The sequence below is a fragment of the Temnothorax longispinosus genome, chromosome 7 (genome assembly GCF_030848805.1).
Source record: "Temnothorax longispinosus isolate EJ_2023e chromosome 7, Tlon_JGU_v1, whole genome shotgun sequence".
Classification (NCBI taxonomy): Eukaryota; Metazoa; Arthropoda; class Insecta; order Hymenoptera; family Formicidae; genus Temnothorax; species Temnothorax longispinosus.
In genome coordinates, this window is record NC_092364.1 from 8265156 (window position 1) to 8292798 (window position 27643).

At 34.3% G+C, this 27643-nt stretch overlaps 1 protein-coding gene across 6 annotated transcripts in view; it reads right to left on the bottom strand.

The window, feature by feature from the left end:
• LOC139816883 (venom dipeptidyl peptidase 4) overlaps nt 1-26767 on the bottom strand; it is a 509974-nt gene extending 483207 nt beyond the window's left edge. For 5 of the 6 annotated variants that reach the window (XM_071784692.1, XM_071784698.1, XM_071784693.1 and 2 more), the window contains exon 1: nt 4614-4842. Coding sequence is in view for 1 of the 6 variants with exons in the window: in XM_071784690.1 (XP_071640791.1) it covers nt 26621-26752 (132 nt within the window). In the remaining 5 variants the exon portion in view is untranslated. Of the gene's footprint in view, nt 1-4613; nt 4843-26620 lie in introns of those variants that run through there. The other variant, XM_071784690.1, reaches the window with a different exon arrangement.
• Nucleotides 26768-27643: the final 876 nt, after the last annotated feature.

A 27643-nucleotide genomic window follows, 5' to 3' on the forward strand; every position in this document is an offset into this window, starting at 1 on the left:
ACATTTATAAATGAAATATTCCACCATGGTAAAGAGAGGTTTTTTCCTCTTGTAAACGAAAAAACGCAACGAGAGCCAGTAATTAATGCTTGATCGAGAATATAACAAAATAAATGCCACCTTTTAAAAACTGAAAATTTTGGGAGAAATTTCCATTTTATCCTTTCTCTCTTCTTGCTCGCTATTAATAACGATTAATTAATAACCATCATGTTAGTTAATTAATGCTTTCGAATAGTATCAGACTTTTAGCAAAACTCTCACATTTCAATTATCTTTCGAAATTTAGTCTTCTTAACCCGTTGACTGTGTATGACGGCTATAGCCGCAAAAACAAAAGTGGCCAAGAGTGTGTATGACGGCTATAGCCGCAACATAGAAAAAACAAAGTAAAACTTTCTGAATTTGCTTGAAACTTGTTACTCGGGGGTTTCTGGGGTCGCTGATTACGAATCCGAAGTCAGATGTACAAAATTCAAAATGGCGGATTCAATATGGCGGATCAAAATTACAAAAAAAGGTCTGATTTTCATAAAATTTGGTACCCTTATGTCTTTTGGGTCTCTGAATCCGAATATGAAGTCAGATTTTCAAAATTCAAAATAATAATAATAAAATTCCGTCTATTTTTTGTAATTTTGATCCGCCATATTGGACCCGCCATTTTGAATTTTGTAAATCTGACATCATATTCGGATTCAGAGACCCAAAAAACATAAGGGTATCAAGTTTCATAATAATCCGATAAACTTTTTTTTCAACACACTTTTGGCCCAAATAGTAAAATTCTCTTACACAGCCAATGGGTTAATTACGAAATTAGATATCCAATTTGCAATAAAAAAAATTATTACTCTTCTCTTCAGATGTATTACTCGGAATAAATGCGATAAAAATATGCAATTATTCATAATATCTAATATTCTGTTATAGAATATAAATATTAAATGGGAGTATTATTAAATGGAATATTTTAACCTGATATACTTTAATAAAAATATCAAATTGCCAAATAGCAATAAATCATGACTTATATAAGTGCAAATCATTATTTATAACTTGTATAGTTATAAATTTAATTTAGATCTAATTTACTGATTCGATCATAATGCACTACACTTTTTCCGCGACTAATTTAGATAACAAATTAATTCGAAATCCAGTGACGCTCGAAGCACTTCGAAAAGAGAAAGGACAACAACGGAAACGGTAATCGATTTCACCGCATCTAATTATTCGGAGCCACGTGTATTCGCGTACGTGACTCGTTTTCGCATCGCCGTCAGGCGCCGTTTTAAGAATGTCGCAGTCTCGCTAAGAATCATTATGCATCGAGTGCATCGCACCAAATATATGGATTTGTCCAGACTTTATATTTTAAAAAGTAGAGATAGACAAAATTACAATTCGGTAGAATTGGAATTACATAAGTTGCATTTACATCAATCTTTTAATAAATTTCACTATATGAACTTATAAAAATAATTCAATAATGAATTTTTAGAATTTTTAAAGAAATTATCATCGGAGACATATAATAGTGAGTCTAATTATTTATTCTGATTACTTAAAATATCGCTACGCGTATATTTAGTAATTTTTTTTGTTATGACTATACTACGGACGGAGACATTTACTTTGTTAAACACACCTTATACTATTATAACTTTATGTACTGACCGTGATTGCATATTGCAAAAATTGCTGCCATGTTTGCAGTATCCTTTCAAAAACATTTTATATATATTCGCGTAAAATTCATGTTTTTAAACCAATCAATGCAGAAAAGCAAACTTGTTTAATGTCAGAGGGAGAAAAAGGAGTATTTTAAATTTATCATTTACAACATTTTCCATTTTTATTATCTGCGTGTAAGGCTGAATGCCGATTTATAACTAGTCGGCTTGGAAAGAATTACGATGCAAATTATGACGCTTACTCGCGAAGAGCTAACGCTGCTAACGCTTCCTTTAACTCAATATTTAACATCGGTCCAATGAGCTTAACTTCATCTCGCGATTATTTCTCGATATTCGTCTCGAAACCATTTTAATCTGATATTCAGCTTGCATATTTAATGCACTTTTGCAGTCTCCCGCTTTTCTATTACACTCGTAATTTGATACATAGATTGAAACTGACTCGACAAAGCTCGGCGAAATTTTGTAAATTGGTACGGTCCACTAGAATTCCCGTGGCGATTGTAGTAGCAATAGCGTTTCGTACTTCAATCGAAATAACATATCCCCTCGTGCGCTTGAACGCGAATCAAAGTGAATTCATCGGCGTGGATTTGCGTCGCCCGCCGTTCAGCGATAGGGCTCTTTATATTTATTTATGTCTCGACGATTTTACAAATGCGACGACGACGACAATGATGAGTTCGCGCAAACATTTCGCGAGACGCGCGCGAGTTTGCGCAAAATTTTATGTTGCCACTCCCTTTTGCTTAACCCGTTTATCGGCGGGCGAGCGTGCGCGTGCTATACCTATCTCGTAATTCACCCGTTACGAAGTTAAATTTACTCGTAGCGAATATGATGGAGAGCAGTTATGCTAATACCACTGATTTCAATAGTGTGGCATCCGTGCGCACTCACCAACGCATTCGCTCACATTGAAAAGACGCAGAGAAGTGCATCGAAAAAAAAGGAAAGAAAAAATGTTGTTCAAGTTGCTTTGACAAAAGTTTAATTTGAGTGCCTTATCTCCGTTCTGAAATTTATCTCGTTAAATAACTCATTAATGAAGCTCGAGATGATAAAACACGTATTTACACGGAAGAAAATAAATCTCCAGTTAATGCAAATAAATGTATATTTCTGTAATATACGACACAAACGTGCCTCCGTTTTAGGAAGCGATTTTAGGTAAATTGCTTTAACTAAAATTACCTCTGCACTACATTATTCCGCATTACATCTGCACTTAAATTTCTATTGTTAAATAACTCGGTAATGAAGCTCGAGAATGGTGTGAGAAGGAAGTTTCTATTCAGCACACAGCACACAAGCGTGGACTTTGCATGTAAAGAGGAAATGCGCTGCAAAAATGTTCCGGGAAGAAATTTTTAGAAGGAGATTGCTTAATCTAATGAACATTTAATTCGAGAACTGCGCATGCAACTTACATAACTCGGTAATGAAGCTTAAGATAATTCGAAACATGTGTTCACGTGAGAGAAGAAAATTATCCTATTTAAGAAACAAATGCGAATTTTGCTGGAAAAACGACGCGAATGCGCTCCAAAAACAGACCGAAAGTCGTGTGATAAAATCGCTTTAATGGAATTCCAGTTGAGCTTCATATCAGTCAAGTTTCTAAAAAAAAAAACAGTAATGGAGTTTAAGATAATTAAAAGTGTCGCGTATAAAAGAGGAGTTTCTCATTCAGAGATAACTTACATGTTTTACACGGGAGGCATATTTTATACTTGTGCTTGTCCTATTATAGCTTGTAATCGCGTTACAGGGGTGGTTACCTTTAAATCAAAACCGCAGCGTTGAATGATGAACGCCCTGTCGCGTAATGTAAACTGTAGTCTTGCATTTCACCCTTTGCCACGTAATTAGCATATTAAATTCTGCTAAACGTAACATAAATTTTGGATACAATAAAACACTAGTGCTCTCTCGCGTTTTCGCAGATCTTTAACAAGATTCGCGATTTTATCAAAAAATATTTAATCGGAGTTAGTAAATTTTTCAAAAAAGAACCTTGATAAAAGATCTCAAAAGTTCTTAAACTATTCGGTCAAACATAGCTAAATCAATTAAATTATCAAATGTTTAATTAATGTTTCATTTAATTTCATAGAAGACTGATCGAAATAATGAGAAATGTTTGTATTGAGTTATAAACAATATAATTAATTGTCACATATGTGTGTGTAATCACGTTGAATTATTCGCATTATGCAATATTACGGAAAATAAGTAGAATCTTATTGAAATCTTAATGCGCTTATTTGTACCTGAAATATCGTTTAAAGTAGAACTATCGCTAGTATGTAAAAGTATGTAAACGATTGTAAATTATAGATTCCAAAGGTAACATGATACCAATTAAATGTTACAAAAATGTAGTAACAAATCATTTCTCTCGGATGTACTGTACAATAATAAAAATACTGCTCAGCAGATTAATCGGCAGTCGCATCTGTCATCCTCCCACTAGAAAGTAGGTGACAGATGAGGAAGTTTTTCTTCAACGAGAAAACATTACCGGAACGTCGCCAGATGCCACGTTGAAAACGGCCTTGCTGCCCATTCTGATTCCAAATTCCGAAAACGCACTTCCCATCCAATCTCTAAGACGATCTCGAGAGGAACACCTCGACCTTTCGGCTACATCTGAATATACGCGGACGGCCGACAGAATCCTCGATCCTGACGCCGGTCCGGGATTCCCCGCCCATTCCGTTCTCGTCGCGACTTTCACGGAGCAGAGAGAAGTGAGAGAACCGGCTAGAACCCGGCGAACCGGGCAAATCATCGATTAATGGCATTTTAAAGGCATCGATAAAGGCGGCGGATCGTTTTTCGTCGGCCGACACACAGATTTTCTCGCCGTTGGGAAAAATAGAAAAGAACACCCAGGAAAGGAGTTCCTACCAGCGACGAAGCCGGATACTGGTGTCTTCTTAGACGAGAAGAAGCAGCAGCCTCTGCCTGCACATGAGAACACCTCACCGATCTCGAGCAAGGATCTTGGCGGCGACGATCCTCGCGGTCACTTCGCACTCCTCCGTGTCACACCGGTCCAAGTCGGGCGGATTTCCGCGAGCGAACCCGACGAGCAGAAACACCGGAGCAGAGACCAACAACCTTCGACGGTCGACGGCGTACTGGCGAGGAGCAGCCAGCCGCTTCAGGTTGGGAGCTCGTCTACCTTACCGACGCAGGCGTCCTTGATGCAACGAGCTGGGGGGATCAGGCGGATGCGGATCAGTGTGCCTGCCAGATAGCACGGAACACGAAACCCCCGAAGAGGAGCAAGAAGAGAAAGAGAGAGGGGGAAGAGAGGGAGAGAGAAAGAGAGAGAAGACAGGGCGGCATAGCACAAACTCATCGGTTGTGTAGATACCTGTTGAATGCACTTGCCCAGGGTGGGAGGAAGTGCTGCTGCCGCGACGGGTCAGAGAAACGCACCGGCGGCACGGCGTCGCCGCCACCGATGGCTGCATCGAACCGGCGAAAGGATCCTCGAAACAAACGGTCACGGTCGATCGGAGATTCGAAAACCCCATTCTGCACTCGGCATTTCGCGCTGCCTCTCGGCTCGGCTGTTGGATTTGCCTGCGGAGTTCTAGTTTTGTTCGTGGCCTGTAACTCCGTCCAGGCGAAACGTGGTAAATGACAGGGCGAACAGGAAACTCCGTGGCTGATTGCGGAAATATCCTTCCACTCGATTCATATAAAGCTAGCAAATCGAAAAAAATTGAGCTGGTTCGTGTTTATAGTGGGTGTAGGATTGTCGCTTGGTCGCGTTGTGCGTTTACGTTATTCAAGTTGACAGAAGAATGCAAGAAAACAGAAATTATTTCGAATATTAGTTTTAAAATTCGCTACAACATTCCCTTATAATAACGTTAACAAATTTGGCAATAAGAGCCAGAAGCGTTAATTAGTGCGCTATATAATTTATTATAATCTAGAGGCCAATTAAATAAGATATTATTGACGTTTAACCTTACGACATTATAGTAGACGTCATCGAGACAGGTTTCTTAACTATAGCTCATTATAATAAAATCTAACAAGCTGTGCGATATCCTTTACATTGAGTGGTTACTATATTTGCAAGTTGCTTTTTCTTATTGTTAGTTCTACAGTATGACATTTGCGTTATTCTTGTTAGCTTATAGCGTATGTTGCTCCGATTGTTCCTGTATAAGTCTTTTAAAATTTAACGTTCCCGTAAGGATAAATGAGATACGACACAATTATTCATCATCTTCTTTTCTTCCTTTCTTTGACTTTCCAACTAGGGAGTAAAACATCTCAAAGCTACTTAGATATGTTTCGGAGCTTACATTCGGTTTTACTTCTATTTGTGAGAGACGATGATATAAGTTAGTAATTATCTACAAACTATTTTAGCTGATTGACTGCGTTAAACTCTGACCAATGTAAACTGAGTTATAATTTACTAATGGTATAATTCCAGGATAATCCAAAGAAAGGGTCGAATTAATGTTTATGTTTAATGTTATTTGATTTTATTCAAAAGAGCTTTTACATATTTTTATTTATTGCTATATTTCCTTAATAATTCAGTCTTAAATGTATGCTTTTAGCATATACACACACAATACGAAAGTATCCAAAATGTCAAAAATCTAAAATTTTTATTTCTATTATGAAAATTGTTATTTTAATCGGGCAATTAAAAATCTACAAATAATATATAATATATATATAATATATATATATATATATATATATATATATATATATATATATAATATATCTATATAATTCATATATATCTTAGCTATAAAATATTTTTTCCTAGAAAATTCTTAAAAATGAAATAAAGGAACCTCTCTCTCAATATATAGTTAATTCAATCATCAAATTGCGGCAGGTGCGAAAGTTGCCTGTCAATTCCGTGTTGCGATTCTATCCACTCGCTGTAAGAAATTTGATATAAATCGAAAGAATTTTCATGGGTCACCCTCAGAGTCTGGGAAATTAATGAGAAACTGTCGCAGCTGTCAACGACACGATTCAAAATCACTTCGATAGAACGTCACTCTCGCGTACTCGACGTTCAAGAAGAGACAATCCTGGGGGAAACGGTTAAAAGCCTCGAAATTACATTCGTCAGGAATGGGAAATTACGCGCCGAATTGAGACTCGTAATTAAGACCGTCATGTCCCGCGAGACATGACGAGCTGGAAAAAGAGAGTTATAACGTTGCTAGAGACGCGAGGAGATTCGGGTCAAGGATTTGGATTTGTGAATTCGTTCTTGCGCTTGATGGCGAGAAGAAATCAAATTGCAACGCGATTCAACAGGGGTGGGAAGTTTTCCATCCGTAAGTAATCAAAGGTGACGGACACCGCCGCGCCGTCCCGGGAATCCGCTCGACCGGTGTTAGGAATCCGGATTGCTGACTCGTATCTAACAACGTAATTTCAATGTAACTTTATCACGCGCTTGTTACACGAGAACGCGCGATTCCGGCAGCGAGTTAGGTGACCGCATTTCGGTATCACATACCTCGTGTACGAGATACGGGTTCGGCAAGAGGAAGAGGTCGATACTCGTACTCGACACATTGAATCCTTCCTGCGGCTACAGCTTTGCCCCGGCCTCGAAAGGGTCCTTGTTGCGCTAACGTATCAAACTGTTTCCTTTACTAACATTAATACTCGTGTTAGCACTCGGAGAATGGAGAAGTCACAGGAGATAAAAGGGGTAAGAATATACCGAGGCTATACAATTACTAACAATACCTTTGTATAAGTTCCAAAGATATTTTAAGCGCATTCTACGGATTATATAGACATAAAGCTATTATACATTAATTAGATCTATTTTACTTTTTTTTAAAAAGTAATATTTCCCTCGTTAAAAAAAGACGACAAATATAGTGTAATTTTATTATTATTTTTACGATACATTAATTAACTCTAATTAGAAGGAATCTCTGAAGCTAAAAAACAATCTCTTTGCTTTCTTATTTTTAAGAGGGCTCGATTCTTTTCTGTAACATTTAGGATCTCTATCCTAGATCTTTTCTTTTTTTTAGAAAAAGGATCATTTATTGTATTAATGACCAGAAACAAAAAAAAAGATAAACTTTTTGTTATTAAATGTAAATAAATTCCACATAATAAGAGATAAAAATTTGTTTCCGAGATTCAGAATTCTCATTATCTTGCATATTTGGAATTTTGAACGTCTAGTGCTCGACGAGAAAATTACCGCGTCCTCTCGTCTCGCGGAGTCGAAACGGCGGTAAAATTATACGGTAAGATTGGCGGAAGTGCAAAGTAAGGACGATGGGTCGGTCCTTCTGGTACTTTTGCTAAAATTTTCAAAATTACGCTGGCTACGTTGGCTTTCCGAGGGCGCGAGCGACATCAGCAGCAATAACGGCGACGAACATTAATTTTATAAAAGCCAGCATTGTTAAATAGTGATTTGCACAACTAAATACACTCATTATCTCACTCGACCGTCTGCATATTTAACCAATAATTTGAATCATGCGATGGTAAAACCAGCGATTTTCCTATTTATATTTCATTTTGAATTATATACGGTCTTTGAGACACATTTGCTATAAACAATTGTAAATTAAACATGGTAGTGGTTCAGTGACGGTATGGGGAGGTTTTTCATTCAATGGCGTTGGTCCAATTTACAGATTTCGTGGTATACTGGATAAAAAAGGTTATCATAATATTCTTGTCAAACAAGAAATCCCCGCAAGAAAGCGTTTAATAGGCCGAGGGTTTGTGTATGTTTAGGGATAACGTAAACATACCTCCAAACTTTGTAAAACCTATCTAAAGAAAAAAACCGACACAAGGGAGAACTAAAAATCATGGACTGGGCCTCCACAATTACCAGATCCAAACCCCATTGAGTTGCTATGAGAAGAATTGGACCGAGAAGTAACAGAGAGTACGAAAACTCTCTGACCTCTGAATAAAATTTTTGGAATATCTTACAAAGTTACCTAGAAGCAACTTATATCTGAAACATTACAGAAACTAGTCAATAGGGTGCCAAGAATAGTAAAGAATGTTATTAAAATCAAAGGTGGAATTTTTTGACGAAAAGAAAACCTATAATATAAAAGAGTGAAAATCCTTATTAATATATTTTTTATCTATTTAGTTTAGTTATATAATAAAATATTGTTTTATTTCTGTTTTTACTACTAATAACAAGTATTTATGTTATTGAAACTTTTTGTTTACTGTACTTCTGATGGATGTCCGGGAACTTTCTGACGGCAGTATATATTACGTCTATCTAATTTTATTTAATATAGTAAAATAGCAGTTTAGAACCTAACATTTACACAGTAAAAAATCGTGCGTCCATATGTTAAAATTTTCTTGTGTTACCAAGATTTTATTATTATTTCAATGTAAAATTAACACATAACAGCTATGTTATTATTTATTATTTTCTTAACATTTTCATGCATTATATTTATATCAACGTGATAACTTAACGTATGTTATTTAGAAATTAAATATTATTTTAAGTTCTTTTAACACAATTATTTTAAAAAATCAATCCGTCTTAAAGTTATTTTACACATAAACAAAAGTTAAAGTAAATTTTCAAATAATCGTAAAATTTGACGTACAAAATAATTAAATTTACTAAAATTAAATGTTTCTATTACACATAATTCAAGTAAAATAATTAATATCATGTGTTAATACAATTTGCAAAATAAGCGAAAACAAAGCACGCTGAAAAATTGACTTATGACTAATTAAAATAAAAAATAATATTATTTGATATATTAAAAATTAATTGATTATACAAAGTTAAGAAGTAATTTTTAAATAAATTGCTTCATACTGAAGCATGAATAACTCTACATTTTGCAAAAAATTATATTGACATATATAAGTACATATATTTGGATATAATTTTATCATATCAAAATAAAAATGTTCTTCTCGTGCAAAGTTTATACACTACACAATTTGAACAGAATACAATGGTGATGTCGGATAAACATTGAAAAAGAAGTCAATTTTGCGCTATAGAAAATTTCACAAAAATAACGATATTCAAAGAATTGTAAAAGATTTTAAATTTTAAATAAAACGCGGTTATTTTGTCAGTATTTTTTTAGTCGATATTTTTTGCGATTTCTATATACCTTTCGCAATCTCGTGCTGTAACGACTCTGGAATGATACTATAGTTATAAAGTTAGGTGAAAGTATAGTTATGAAATAAGACTATAGTTATATAATCGTATATAAAAATATACATAATCTTTTCGGCTCTCACGTTTCATGAAAATGACTTCGAGCAAGTCGATGGACTATTTCAGTTTGCAATTGCTCATGGTTGCGAAACGGAAATAAACAGTTTACGTGCATCCGATATAATCTCGCGATACACGCGGAAAAAAAACGGAAATCGAAAATAAGAATAACGTAGAATTACATCCGATAAGACGGTTTCCGTAAATAACCGTACATACGCGTACGTACGATAAATTTCTCTCTGGATGCGCACTGTAGTTTTGCGGTTAGATAAATTAGTTAAACTTAACTCCGGTTTGTAAAAATTATATGAAGTAACATTATACACTGCATGAGCGTCCCCAGACTTTAATTATAGAGACGTAAGGGTTTTTTAACCAATCTGGAATTTTTTCATGACAAAAATATCGAAAAAGTCATATTTTTTAGATTTATAAATGATTGAAAATGAAAGAGATTTTGAATTTCAGCAATGCAAATAATTAAATATTAAACCTTTATTTTATAGTAAACTTTATTTTAATATATTCGTACAAGATTATTAGCAAATATTATGTGTTAGATTTTTAAATTAAAACAAATATTTTTATGGTTATGATTATTACTAGCCCTATTCGCTCCAACCATGCCTTTTGTGTCCCACGAATTTCTAACAGTCGTTTGTTCCGGAAAACAAATGATCGTGGGAGAATCCCCTCCACGCCGGAAAAAAGTTATTGTGGCAGGGAACCTCAGGTAAAAATTTCAAAGTCCTAGCTCATTTACTCTCGAAACGGGAAACAATCAAAATCTCGGTGGGACACGAAAGTGCATGGTTGGAGGATTACGTCAGTGTTGTGTGAAAGGTAAATGAGCATTTTTTTCCTTAAAGTCCTTCTGTACCATTTAAAAATTACCAAATTTGCGGCGACGAAATTAAGTATTCCTATTTAATTAATAATTATCTCATATTTTTTTTCTCATTTGCACTACTTTTAGCTTTAATTTGCGTTTTGGTTCATTACGCTTCGTCAATTTGTTCGTGAGTTATGATTTTTTAAGTAAAACGAGTCGTAACGTGTGTTTGTCAACATATAATTGTTATAAAAAAATATTTAAATAAATGATTTTCAAATGTTCTTTACATTGATTTTTAGTCGAAGGTACAAAGATATTATAATAATTTTTGGGGAATTTTTCAAAGCTATTAACATTATAAAAAACACGTGGGACTCGAAAGTGCATTGTTGGAGGATTATTGGGGTGAAAAAAACGTTGGAGTGAATAGGGCTAGTATAGTTATATTATAGTTGCCATATAAGACATAGCTGAACATGATCATTATTTGTTTGTTACTACGTTTGTTGTTACTTTAGTAACCATGGAATCATCGATTTAACGTTATGTTCAGCTAATGTTATGTCCTGCATACTTATTAATAAAAGAAGGCCCCTTCAATTAGTTTATTTTGCTACAATTGCCTATTTTTCACGCTTAAGCAATTTATGGATTTTATAAATAGTGATAAATAGTGACCTTTATCTTATAATAATTGAGATATTTTCTATTCCTCAATTCCTCAGTTTGCTACACTTTTAGAGTTTTTTTTTTATGAACATATCAAAGATGAATGTATAGATTTAAAATACGAAAAAATAGAAAGCAGAAAGCGCGATGTAATTTTTATGCTCGCTGCCGACACGTCATAAAATGTTCGGAAGCAAGACTTCAAAAGACACTCCATTTAATATGAAATCGCCCGTAGCAAAAATTCTTGTTTCGAAAATAAATGAAAGACCGCGGGCTGTACTTTCAGACATTCCTGCCGACTGACTGGTGAGTGATTAAACGAAATATCCTCTGTCGCTCCATTTTCTGTTATATTTAGTTGCGTCCATGATCATCCGTGATTCTTCAGCATTTATATCTGTTCGCGCGCATTTATATATTTGTATTTATTTGCAAATCTCTTTTTCCCCTTGCCGTTATTCTGACAATAAATATATCCGTTTCGATGAAAAATATGAGGAACGCACTAAAGTGAGATATCTCTTTCGATACCTTCTTTTTTTGCTTCTTCCTACTTTCGCGTTTATGCCGCCGCATTTCTCACCGTTACTTTGGCGTCACCTCAGCGAATCAATGATGCGTACTCATAACACATGCATATAGGTACGACAACGAGAATTATCGATTAACCAGTCCGTTTCTTTTACACTTGACACCTCGCCAATTCCCACTGTGTGCATACACGGTCGGATATCCGCTATTGTTGCTCGTGCTCTCTCTCCTATGTCCTATAATTCTAAGCATAAATTATTCGCAGACTCCGAGAGTTCAGTGTCCATGGCAATGGCGAAGCCAATGTCAGCCGAGGTCGCCGTGTCGTCGGCGGTGTACCTATACCTGGCCTAGGACCTTTGGAATTCTTCCAGCCGCAGACGCGTACATCGCTTTTATGCCGCGATTTTAACGCGAGATGATTTAAACTCGATTGAGTAATCCTCCACCTCGACGGAATTGTGTTGCAACTTTGTGACGGGCTGACCTCAAATTAATCATCTTCTACCTCATCGCGCTTTTAGTTTGCATCAAGTTACTTTTTTTGCTTTCGCTAATTTAAAAAATACATATGAAATGCATAATATTAATAATTGAACATATTGGAATTATATATTCTAAATTTATGAATAAATAGAAAATCCTGGATCTTATATGTGGTATAACAGTAAAAGTATTGTCTTCGTTTTTAAAGATCTGTTACATATTTTTTCATTCTCTATTTGTGATTTTTAATTATCACGTTTTTACTGCTTGTTAATAAATTATTTACAAAGCATAGGAAATACTCTATTTAAATTATTTAATTACCAATAATAATTTTAATTCTCAACAAATAATATATGAATTGAATAGATTGAAAGTATAGTCGAACTATGATAGATATATGACGTGACGTGGAGGACAGTTGATTGCAAAACTCATAAGTGCAACAGGTAACAGATCTCGAAAATATTGTTCTCCGGAAGCAAAGCGAATAAAAATGCAATAAACTACCTTTGATACATGATTTTGCTTTCCGAGCGCACTCCGTCAGGAAAAGGAAGTAGTCATCAGTCGTACTTATTCTAGCTTTACATTGAAGGATCGACTATACTTCCGCGACTCTAACTTATTATAAAATTTGACAAATACATATGAGATAAAATAAGGTGTGTAACACATGCGGGTTGAGAATTGGACACAAGTGCGGAGTGGACGCACGAGCCGCTTCCCGCACTTGTTACACAAATAACTATTCTTATTTGCAGAGAAAGATGTATACAAAACAATCGATTCTTGAAATTAATTTGATTACATAACATTGATATTCATTTTAATTTCGTCATATTATATAGATGAAAAATTATTAATTTTATCTAAAGAGAATTTTTTTGATCGAATACTAATTATCTAACTGCCTGTTATACGTATCAATTTTTTTTATATCACACGTGCGTGGAAAGTGGCCCATTACGCGCGCGCCATTTGTGCGACAAGCCAATTCCATACACGAGTTGAAACAGTGCGGTAATGTAAACATTACCGCACTGTTTCGACTCGTGTGTCGTGTGTGGAATCGACCATCCGTCGCACAAAGGACGCGCGCGCAATGGGCCACTTTCCACGCACTTTGTAATATAAAATAGGGTGTGTAACACGTGCGGGTTGAGAATTAGACACGCGTGTGGGTGATCGCATTCGCCTTCGGCTCGTGCATCCACTCCGCACCCGTGTCCAATTCTCAACTTTCCACACTTGTTACACAAATAACTATTAAAAGCAAAGAGTCAGATAAAAATTATCTGCTTATCGAATTTTGCTAAATTAAACCGCAGCATTTATTCGACCGTAAAGCTGCGCGTTATCTTGACAGATTCATTGGTAATGTCAACAGAAATCATTCTCAGTCGAGAGGAAAGGTACCCGATCGGAATTCGCGTGAATCAAATTAAAAAAAGAGAGACTGAGGGTAGCACAGCCGGAATATAAATTCATCGCCGTCCTCGGTGACTTGGCGGACAATGAATCCCTTAGGGATGGCTCCCTTAAGGCCCTTCACTGCGGCCATTCTTCGTGACATACGGATTACAATGTGATGCAGCTGTGGGATATTTTATCTATCCGATGTTGATAGGATTCCGTTAGAAGTATTAGAAACGCGTCTGTTTGAGAAAAATTTAACTAAAATTTCTTGTATGAAATTTAATACTTTTTACAATTTTCCTTTGCCGGTAATTGAAATAATTCCTTCTGCATAAATGAATCATGTTTATTTAAAACTTGTCTGTAAATAGCAAAGTGAAGAGATTTTTTGTAATATGCGTGTAAATGTTATTTTATTTAATTGGAACAATAATTCACACCCCAATTCACACCTATATTAATTTTTTTACATCTGTATTCTTTCAATGTTTTCTTTTAATTTATTCAAAATCAAGTTTTTCTTATATCATTTTAATTTGCAATTGTGCGAATTTTTGCGTCACAAACATTTTATCATAAAGTTTGTATATTAAATAGCAATGTTGTTTAATCATAAATAAATTGATATGAAAAACACTTGCTTAAGAAACGAAATTAATGTAACTCCGATTAATATTCCGTTATAACAATTTTTATAAATTATGAATTTAATATTTGCATGAATATATATGCGTGTGCGACGTGTGCGTGCGTTTACGTAAAACAAAGTAATAATATCAAACGATTAGTATAATACATCACTCCTAAGAGTATTCTACATCCTACATTATCAACATTAACAATAATATATGAATAATATATTGCTTTCTTGAGCAAAATGCAATCTTTTTTATGTTTTCGACCAATTGAATTTTTATATAATCCATTTTATTAAATTAATTATAGATATATTTAAAACTGCCAGAAAAACAGGAATGAAATTAACGTTCCAATTTCATATGTTTCCAAAATTCATATATTATACATTTCCATATTTTCTATTAATATATATCTTTAAAACCGATTAAAATCAAGTTACACCTGCATCATATGACCTTACTCTAATTCGTAGTATTATAGAAAACATTTTCCGGACGGATCGATTGATCATTAGTGAAATGGCCTCAACTCTCCAAAACAATCTCTCAGTCGGTATAAATTTATTATACCTTCTCTTTTTCTTAACGGCTTCCAATTAAGTTATCCAACTTCGTGGCGTGATAGACACTGACGGTCATATCTCAAATAAGCGACACGGGAATGTCGTCGAATGATTTCCACCCTTCATTCAGCGCGTTTGCTTTGACATGCCTACCATGCCTCGTTATTTTTAATGAGGCATGTTTATAGAATAGCATCAGTTTCAAAGAATCTTCAGGCCTCTGTACAAGATGGCCTGACATCGTCCTTTCTTTTCCTCGTTGAAAATGCACATAAATCTAATCTATATACATCAGATTGAATCGACGTTATTATAAATTTACATTATAGCTATCTGAGATTCTGATTTATTAGCAAGGACAACGACTCCATAAATTAAAGTTGAATATTATTCATAATGATACTGTACAACTGAAATATTTGTCATTGTTCTCTTTTAAGTTTTTTTTATCCCTTTATTAGAGCAAAACTCAAGAAATATTTCAGTTTTCTAATTGAAAGACAGCGCGATACTTTCTTGGGTAAAAATAACTCCTAAAACGACAAAGAATCACGATATTGATGAATCCGTTATTAAGAGAAGACATAAACGCTTTTTATTAAATAAAAATATTCTGTGTGAATAGAACAATACAGAATATTTTAAAATTATTTTTAATATGTATCAAGACTGCACATAGTCTTGCGTATTAAAAAGAAATGGCCTGTAAAATATCTATATTGTTTTTTAACAAATGTATTTTTATGTCTTCTCATCAGATATGTAATTCTCGTGCACGTTGTTCCTCTAAATAACGCATTCGATATTTTGATTGTCACTTAAACTCGGCAGTCGATGTAGCGGTATTTTTTCCGATCGGTACGATAAATTATAACACGTGCCAGCCGTCCTCAGTGTGATTTACGATGATAGAAAAATCAAGTCGGACGGTCGTTTTTGTATTTCCTCGCGGCATGACGCTCCGCACGAGCAAGCGATCGGCGCACCGGGAAATATTGCGGTTTAGTCGCCTTCCCCCCTTTATATATAAATGTACACACATATATGTGTACACACGCACACACATAAACACACATACATACATTATACATATCTAGATATATATGCACATACGCGACGGCCATGCTTTATTCGACGGCATGGCTCAACTTTCCCATGGAATAACATATCGCGAGAAATTGCGCACATATCGTGATTTAAATCCGCGCGTAGCGGCAAGTTTCGGCAAAACGTTTACATCGTTGGACTGACCGGCGACCAATCGAATTTTTGCCCTGCGAAAATTGAAACAGGTATCACGATCCCACACGGTCACCGAATACTTTTCGATTCCGTATTTAGAAAAGGCGCCTGTTGAAACCCGGATCTCGCGCGAGAGCGTGAACACAAGCTATATCCTACACCGTTCTACCTCGCTTCTGCCTCGGAAAGATTGGCCGGCATTGTTGCGTTCACCGGGCATACTTCTTGCGCGAAAGTTTGGAGATGATTGGCACTTGAATACCGCTCTCCGCGCGTATTCGCATGTTGCGAACGCTTTTATGGTTACAAATTTGTGTCGCGGGTTAGAAAACTTCCTTTTCCTTTGGCCTCGCAAGTCTAGGTGTTTGCTTCGATGAACATAAGAATGTTACTCTGGAAATCTCTTCGTGACGAGTTTGGTATTTTGAAGTCGGTATGTTTTGTGGAAAATTGTCTTCGTGCTGAATACAAGCTTCTCATTTCTATAGTAAACTGTCGTTAAGATTTGAGATTCCTTAATTAAGTAAATTGAAAACGAAGACCCTAACGACAAGATGTCGAGACACATTATAGTGTCTGATTTATAAGATAAAAGGCTTCTAACGAATTAAGCTTCCGAAAGCGAAATAAGACAAAATATTTATTCTTAAATTTCAAACAGATTTGCCTTTGAGAAAATATTTAACGGATTTCAATAACTTAACATAAATTAAAAAATGCTAAATAACGATTTTTATCGGTATTTAAAAAAAAAATTAGCTCCTTATTTATTAGAGATATTGGTACTAAAATTTTATTTAAAAAAAAAAGCGATCTGTGTGTGTGTGTATGTGTGTGTATAAGTTTTATTAAATTTTTCAAAGCGCTCTATATAAGCTTTATTAAATCAAATAATAAAGTTATTTTTTATTATCTTTTATTATCTATATAAAAACTATTAGTTAAAACTTAAGCTTTATTTTCTTTATTTTTTTCTAATGTAATATTTTTGTCCTTGTATGTTTGAAATGTGTCTCATCAATTCTCATTATCTGACGATATTACCTGATATAAATAAATATATTTCAATTGCTTGAGAGATGACATAAAGTTTCATAATTGACTACTGCGTGTCATATATTTCATTATCCGGCGAAGAAATTTGCGTGCATGCACAGCATATTAAAAATATACTTTAATTTATTTACACATGACATATGTCATACATACATATATTTGCAAAGAAAAAATAAAAGTGTTTTGTTAGATCTGTTCTCAATCAAGATAATTTCTGTGATAAGCAATTAAAATTACTGTTTTAGTCGCAACATACCTATTTAAATATCTTATGTAGCATAAAATTAAAGTATAGCGAAATAAATAAAGTTTATAAAGATAGTTTAGTCATTTTGCTTTAAAAAATTGTATTGCTGTTTTCACTGAAGTAATAGATAGTGCGATTAATTAAACAGCATTGGTTAAACTAAACTAAATGTCTATATTAGCACAAATACATATAAAGAGAAAGAGTTTATAAATCTAATTAAAGGTAAATTAATATTTGTAGTCGTAATCTTAATGTTTTCCGAAACTTTTATTTGCGTTCGTTTTTCCAAAGTTCAAATGTTCATCCAATTTATAAATATAATTAACTTAATTCTTATCTTATTTCCGTCGAAACTTTTATTGGCACAAGCTCGGCGTTATACATGATCGTGGATTGTATTGTTTGTGTCTAAATCAATTTTCAGAAACACGGACATTTCTGGGAATTATTTTGAAACCTCGAGATCTTCACGGCTTACTATTTTATGTTCTCCTCAAAGTACGAAAAGTATAGCACATTGGGGAGACACTGTAAGAGACCATTCGCCTTGTATCGTACCAATCTAGTCGGATCGCGTAAAATCGCTGAATGCCCTCGATGCGCTCGAGGGTGCACTGACAGAGCCGGTTTGAAATCTTACGTGATTTTAATACGAACAAGAATTTATAACAGCAAATATTTGAAGATTTAAACGTTCGAAACTTTTAATGTCTTGTCTTTAATTATTTATTAAAATAATATAACCATTTTTTGAGTTATAAGAGTAATTGAAAATGAAAGACTTTCTATACTAGAAACTTTGCAATGTTTCAATGTTTGACATATCTCTAACAGAGACGAGATCTTTATTATTCTTTCTCACTTCCATACAAAAGAAATTTATTTCTTGAGTACTTACTACTTTAATTCATGTTTTAGATATTTAAATATTTTATAAACAAATAAAGTACTTTTACTTCGCCAGTGAGTGATAAAATTAACAAACTCCTTTGCTTCGACCAAACTGGCTATTTTTATTTAATTAGCACAACGCGTTTCGACCATGATTCCGGTCCTTTTCAAGTGTGTACAATAATTAATAAATATTTTATGTTGAATACTGGAGAATCACATGCTAATGAAATCACGAAATTATCTCTAAGAAAATTTTTACTGCAAACTTTATCGCAGAATCTTATTATTCTTTACATGTTAAAATCTCATTTCTTTTATTTCATCTCATTTTTTTCATCATTTTTTTTAGTTTTTTACAAATAACCGTTTCACAAATAGTTTACATTTATTATTTATTTCAAAAATATTATTTATACTTAATTGACAAGCAATATTTAACCGTACGCTTCTCTAAAATAAAATCTAAGTTAATTTTTTCGACAGTTTCTTTTTTTTTAATAAATGTATATGTCCGGAATTGATTCTTCTAAATGGCAGTAGTCTTCGCACGATTTTATCTCCTGACTTCTCCTAAAATGCTGAAGACAGACGCCGAGTGCATCAAATCCGATCCTGCGCATCATGATGCAGAGACGAGAGCATGTGAAGTTCCGGCCGTCGCGTCGATGAAGTCTCCTTTGCTTCTGACCCGTCGCTTCCGGCCTTTTCTTTGGACCGTCTGTCGGCGTCGTCGTTTTACAAGGGCGCGGGCGCCCTTTTAATAACCGGGCGTTCTTGTTGAGCTTTACGGCGCAGTTACATAAATTGAGCCGTTAAAAAATTATAATCGGACGCGAGCGGGCTCTCCACGCTTGCGAGTGCCGCTTTGTAACGCTATAAAAATTAAACAGGCATATGGCCGCGAGCGACCGACTGGTTAATTTGGTTTATTTCGAAATCTTATGAAACGTGAGATTACAATCCGCGATATTATAAACGCGAGATGAAACTGCGTGCGAGGCAATGTAGCACTGTATCATTGAACCGACATTTTACGAATAAAATGGCGTTTGTCGTTATTGCAATAAGATCACTGAGAAAAATGTCCAGCAACTGTAATCGGAAAAAAACGTTCAACTACTTTGTCCGATCTATTTCAAACGGATTTGGAGCTGTCCGATGAAGTAATGCATGCCTTTATCCAATGAAATGTAATTTCCGATAATATGTGAATGGAAAATGAGTCGCCGTTTATTTGGTCGTTCAAATTACATATCGGATTCATATCGGACATTGATTTCATCGGAAAAAAACGAACTATTTTATCCGATTAAGCCTAATGTCCGATGTAATATAATCCGATGTGATACAATCCGATGTAATATATGTTATATCCAATCAAAAAAATAGCCGATGAATATAATAGCCGATAAAAGTGATATGCGATGAAAAAATTATCCGATGCAGACATCTCAGTATAGACAGCCGAGCGGCGAGCGGCGAGCGTACGCGTACACGCCACATGGTCGTCCTTTGTTTCTGGCCTCTGCTCGGCACACGTCGCCCGCGGTCGAGTTTAGCGCCGAAAAACGCGTTTCACGCGCAGTGCACACGGTGGTCCATTCGATATCTCCGCTCTCTCGCAGGATCCAGCGTATCCGCCCGATCCTCCCAGCGCTCCTGAGATCTCCGCGCACCGGAGCCGTGACTCGCGTAACGGCGGGACGAACCCGGCTCGGTTTTCGCGGGAATCGCGGGTCTCGTGTATCGTGTCCTGCGTTTCGATCTCGAGTCTCAACGTCTGCAGTGTTACGGATTGCCCACGTGCTGAGTTAAGTTCCGTTTTGCAAGTGTAGTTTTGCAAGTAATTTTTCATCTCGAGTCTGACATCACAGTGGTGCGGATTGCATCATCCACTCGCGCGAGTTGGCGAGTGCCGGTTTCCGCTATAATTTTCCGTTATAAGTGCATCATTTTTTTTTCGTGTAATGAGCGTAACAATGAGTGATTCTCGGAGTGATTCTATTAACTGTCTAACAACAATGAGAGCTATGCTGGAAAAGTTTAACGTGGAAGAAGAAGTGATGGACAGGTTTCCGATCAGGTCTATTAATCTATTGATCGGATAAGATATACTCGGATTATCCGTCTAAAAATTAACAAACGGATATTTTGGATCGGATGTTCTTTAATCGGAATTCTGGAATCGGATATCTTTGGTCGGATATAATTTCGATCTGATCGGCTTTCTTTTCCGATCGAAAAGATCGGAAATATCCGTCTGTTAATTTTGTACGGATTATCCGATTATTTGATCGGAAAAAGGCTGGATTTTTTTCTCAGTGATGAAAACGTAATCTTCAGTGTGACAAATATAGAAATAATATAAGAATGTATGATATAATGTACTTGCAAATAATATAAAAATGTATAATAATTATTACATAATAATAAGAGAAATAGAACCGTTACGATATACAATCAAATTAGAATCAAAGCCATACGGATATATGTTTATGTATGTATATATATATGTATATATACACACACACACAGAAATTAACATAAGGCTGTCAAAGATCTAAGCTTGGACCGTATGGCTTTGATTCTAATTTGATTGTATATCGTAACGGTCCTATTTTTTTATTATTATTTACTCACGTTGCCTGAGAAAGACGTTTCAAACTATTATTAACCGGTTATTGCGATAAATATTATCACATGCCTCGGTAGTTGAATTGGTACTTGGTACGACACCCTTCACGGAATGAGGGAGGAAGAGTATTAATGTTCCAACGATAACTGTGTTTCAAGTCCGACAAATAATCGGCACGCAGGTAAATAAGTTGGAAAAATATATGTAGGTATATATCTATATATATAAGTCACGTCTGTCTGTCGTATGTACGCGAACTACTCATTCGTTAGTGGACCGAATTTTTACTAAAAGTATATGAAACAGGGGTAGAATTTCCCGGGGATGAAAATGTCGTGGCCATTTTTTTTGCTACCGATTTTCTGGAAACCGATTTTTCTAATTCTTCTAATTTTTCGGGAAATAATTGACTGAATTTAAAAGAATTATATATGAAACAGGGGTAGAATTTTCCGGGGAGTGCTATAAAGTGTATAATTTTTCGTTACCGATCTTTTTGAAAGCCGGTTACAAAATTATTTCAATTTTTCGGAAATTAATTGACCAAATCTTAAAAAATTATATGAAGTAGGGGTAGAATTTCCCGGGGATTGCCATAAAGTGTATAATTTTTCGTTACCGATTTTTGGGGAAATTGGTATCAGAAAATTTTCCAATTTTCGGAAATTAATTGACCGAATCTCAAACAATTGTATATGAAATAGAGTAGAATTTTCTGGGGAGTGATATAAAGTGTATTATTTTTCGTTACCGATTCTTTTTGGAAACCAGTTACAAAATTTTTCCAATTTCTCGGAAATAATTTAATCTTAAAGAATTACATATGAAATAAAGGTAGAATTTCCCCGGAATTGCTATAAAATGTATAATTTTTTTGTTACCGATTTTTTTGGAAACCGGTTACAAATTTTTTGAAATTTTTCGGGAATTAATTGACCAAATCTTAAAGATTTATATATGAAATAGCAGTCGTGTCAAAATTTTTTAATATTGTTGGAGGATAAGTTTAATTTTTTATTAATGGATAATTTTTCATTAATGAATTGATTTTCTTGAAACCGGTTACAAAGTTTTTCCAATTTTTCTAAAAAGGTTTTCGATTTTTGTTTAAAAAAATGTAGGTACGTGATTGTTCTAATTTCCTCAAATTTTGAGATATTAGCTAAATTTTTTTAAAGATAATTTTTCGTTACTTTCTTAAAAACAATGCCCAAATTTTTCTAATTTTTCGGGGATGGCAAAGATGTGTATAAAATAATTTTTTCAGGATGGCTACGATGAGTTTATAGAAAAATTGCTAATAATAAAAAGGTTTCCGATTTCTGCTCCAATTTCCGTAAATTTTGAGATATCAAACTAAATTTTTTTTATGGATAATTTTTATAGATAATTTTTTGTTACCGATTTTTGTGGAAACCGGTTACAAAATTTTTCAAATTTCTCGGGAGTTAATTGATCGAATTTCAAAAAATTGTATATGAAATAAAGGTAGAATTTCCTAGGGTTTGCTATAAAGTGTATAATTTTTTGTTACCGATTTTTTTGGGAACCGGTTACAAAATTTTTCCAATTTTTCGGGAATTAATTAACCAAATCTTAAAGAATTATATATGAAATAGGAGTCAAAATTTTTTTAATTTTTGGAGGATAAGTTTATTTTTTTATTAATGGATAATTTTTTATTAAGAATTGATTTTCTTGAAACCAGTGCCAAATTTTTCTAATTTTTCGATGATTTCAAAAAAGAAAATAAAAAAAAAGAAAATAAAAGAGAGTTATAATGGTGGATCAACGGAGGGTAAAAACGCGCGAGGCACGAGCAAAAATAAAATTTAAAGATTTTAATATAAGGGATTATACGTTTTTGAAATATTTGACAATATGCTAATCTGCATCTATTATATTATCTATTATTTTTTATTTTTAAAAAAAAAATTCAAAGAGATGTAGGTTAGAGTTTGAGGAGAAAGAATATCAAAGGTGCTCCTAATTAATGAGTGAGTTTGGGGAAAGGGGAATAGATTTTGAGCCCGCGCGAAGCGCGGGCGAAAAATCTAGTATATATATATATATATATATATATATATATATATATATATATACACACACACACACACACACACACACGGAAATTAATATAAGGCTGTCAAAGATTTGTAAGCTTGGACCGTGTGTCTTTGATTTTGTATAATTATTACATATATAACATTAGTAGGTTATTCAATTCATTCTTATTGAAGAAATGTCAACTTATAATATATATTTCCAAAATAGACTATCTGCGTTGAAAAAATGATAAATCCAAACTTTATAATAAAATAAAGTTTTAAAGAATGTACAGATTGTTAAAAATAGCTAATGTGTAGTGTATAATATCAAATAGTGTATCTATATTAATAATATTATTTTCATCCCGGGAAAAAAATATTCATATCTGATCATATATGATCATATATGAATGGCCATATATGGTCAGATATGGAAATTGGCCAGATCTGAGGATATATGATCTGGTATTATTGTATATGTTAATATCTGATCAGGTATGATCAGGTACAAACTATATATTTATCAGGTATGAACATATATATTTAAGTAAGTTTCAGAAAATTGTTATATATTTTCAAAAGTTATTTTTTAAGAGTGCAACTTTATTATAAAAGTAGACTCCACGATACAACTAATACAAAAATTGTGCCGCTCTATAGTGCGAGACAGTGTCGTGTCTTTTGATACCGTTCTTATAACACTGTTTGTCAAATTTAAATACGAGAAACAGATCCCATCGAATGCCATCTATTGAATACTTTGAGATGCAATATCTGATCTGATCATATATAATATTATATGACTATATAGGTTCATACATGATTATATATGCTCTATATATGGGTATGTAAAACTTATATCTGTTCATATCTCATTTATACATGTTCATATACTGTCAAATATGAATATTTTTCCTGGACATTTTGTTCGCGGATATAAAAGTCCGGGAAAATATTCATATCTGGCAGTATATGAACATATATAAATGAGATATGAACAGATATAGTTTTACATGCCCATGTATAGAGCATATATAATCATATATGGTTATCTATCGCCATATATGATCAGATCGTGCATTATACATGACACAAGATCTGATCATATATGGCGATAGATAACCATATATGATTATATATGCTCTATACATGGGCATGTAAAACTTATATCTGTTCATATCTCATTTATATATGTTCATATACTGTCAGATATGAATATTTTTCCCGGACATTTTATATCATTATATCCCAATCTGGTCATATATAGACAGATCTGATCATGTTTCATATCATTTCCGGCCGTATATGAACTATACAATCATATACAGCATCGCGTCTTGTCATATATGATCATATACAGTGCCGATACAGTTATGTATGGCCATACATAATTATATCTGATAATACATGGCCGAACATTCTTTATATACGACCATGTAAGGCCAGATACGATTATGTATAGTGTCATATCTGGCTACACATAATAATATGTCTGACCATATATGAACTTATATGATCAGATCTTGTGTCATGTATAATGTACGATCTGATCATATATGGCGATATATAACCATATATGATTATATATGCTTTAGATATGGGCATATAAAACTTATATCTGTTCATATCTCATTTATATATGTTCATATATGTTCATATCTCATTTATATATGTTCATATACCGTCAGATATGAATATTTTTTTCCCGGGTGATAATACAGAATTATACTACAGTGAAATTTAATAGTTATTATTTAATTGTTAAAGTAAAAAGCTATAAAAGTTATAAAATTTGAAATTATAAAACTGATTTATCCAGTATCTCTGCACGCAGAAAAATGCATTAGTTGCAGTAACCATAAAATATTGGTAGCTTTTTTTTGGTTCCGGTAACTGTACGTTTTGTTGGGAGTACTATTAATGTTTAGTTGTCAAAGGGTATAAAGTTTGGTTGGCATTATAAGGTAACGCATACCAAAATGTATGGTACGAAGCCGATCTGAACCAAACAGTTTAGTACAAGCGAATTTGCCGCCGCGCGCTTCAGCGTCGCACGAGGCACGCTGCTGCGCGACGAGACCTCTTGTGTAGAGATTGATTGACATGTAGACTGTGCGTGTGTCTTGCGACTCGCGTTCTGCGTCTTATGTAGATAGGCCTTTATAAATATACTTTTTTCATAAATATATTTACGAACACAAAATTTCGTAATGAGCCGACACTGGTTTCTGACATTCACCCGACATTATAAGAAATATTATATCATATATCCAATTCAAAATTTTATTACTCTTTTTAAACTGCATTTGTTTCTTAAGATGATTTTTGAAAAATTATATATTTGCGCTGGTTGACATATGTAGACTAAATATAACACTAACATTAAATTAAGAAGTGGTCTACCACGTAAGGCAGTTGGCTCACGATCCAGAGGTCCCGAGTTCGAATCCCACCAAGGTAAGTGTGTTTTTATATGTGTTTTTAAATACGAGAAAATATTTATAATCATAGACTGCATCTTAAGAAACAAATTTAGTTAAAAAATAGTAATAAAATTTCGAAATAAATAATTTTTTTTGTTGGGTGAATATTTGTTACCAACCATAAATTATGGTACTCCACACTAGTTTGAGTTTAGTAATGACAACTAAATTAATTGGTTATTCTTCAATACAACCAAAAGTGTGTTAACCTTAACCAAAAATTCGTCAACCAATTATTTTAGTTGTTACAACCAGCGTGTTTTCATTGGGCCATATACAACCAAAAATTCTGTTGTTTTAACCAAATTTTTGGTTTCCACACTTTTCTGCGTGTGCGGCAGTCATACTTTCATCATTTCAGTATAGAGAATTTATAAAGCTAAAAATTATTATTATCTATTTTTGCATCGATTGATAAAATTAATTTCTATATCTTTTGTTTTCTCGTTAATTTCTCGAATTTATTACGCAAATAATCAATGCAAGATCTGAAGAAAAACGTAATTTTGCTCGCGTATATGTTGCGGCATTAAAAGTGCGTCCAGAAGTCCCGACAAAGCGCGCTTTCATCCCCGGCTTTTATCGAAACCCCCCACAAGCACCCGACGCGTTCGAGGGTAGCTCTCTCGTAGGGCAATGCCGAAGCTACGAGGGTATAGGTGAGTTGAAATAGCCATGAAAACGCTATGACGCGACGCTATACGGTAATAAATAATGTCGCGCTCGACAATAATTCGCCCTAGAAAATGCTTGTCGCTTCAATGGCCGGCATCCTTGCGCCACAGCTTTTAGAAACAGGTGCGCGATTTTCCAGCGGTTAACCGGCGATCCTGGACCGCGGCATTGTGCTTTAATAGCGGAAGTTACCCGCGCGCCAAATCGATACTTACCCCCAATCTCGCGACGGCCGCGCTGCCGTGGTAAACAATCGAGTCGGAAGTGACGAGAGGGAAGGAACGAGTGGAAGTAACGACGCAATGGGGCCAATGAAAGCCACGTGAAAGGAGAAGCACTCTCGCCATTTTCCACCGTCGCAGAATACCAAAAGACGATACTTGCTTCTCTGTCGCCCGTGGTTTCCCCAATCTCTTCTTTTATCTCAAATATTTTCCATTATTTTCCCATGCATGCCGAGTTGAAAAGCGATATAATAAACATTACTGTAAAGATATATATTTTTAGAATGTTAAGTCGTTAAGTTTAAACTTTTTATTTCTTATTGCTGGCAATGAGAGACAGAAGAAAAAATATTCAACGTTATTTGATTGACATTTTTGTAGTCGTTATCGAAAACGTTCTATAAATTCGAGAAGTACGTGTAAGTCCAATTGACACTCTAAAATATAATTAAACAGAAGCAAGGCAATGTAACACAGAGTAAAAATCTATATAATTAAGATTTATTGTGATTTTGTGCGATTGAATACTTTTTAGGTAAAACTTATTGTTTAAAGGGGAAAACTAGTGTGAACGTCTGAAAACATGGGGTAATTTGGGGAATTTTTTGCAACCAAATGAAAAACGATATAGAAGTACGGTTTTAGGCCTTTAATATGTATAGTTTAAGGTACACAATAATTGTATTAAGATATGATTTTGTTAGAAAATGGCGGTACTGCAGCTCCGAACGTCAGACCGGACGGGCCTCTGCGGCTTGCAGCAGAAATGTCGTACACTTTTGCTAAGGACAAAAAGTAAAATTTTTTCATAATTTACATTAAATTTGCTAGAGAAGTACACACGTATATGTTAAAATATTGATTTGTATAAAAATGGCAAGCATGTAAAGTCAAACTTGCGTTTTTATCCGAAAAAACTGACAAGTGAAAACTATTTTTATAAAAAAAAGTAGTTAACCGATCGCAAAAATCGTGTGTACTTCTCTAGTAAATTTAATGTAAGTAGTAAGTGGA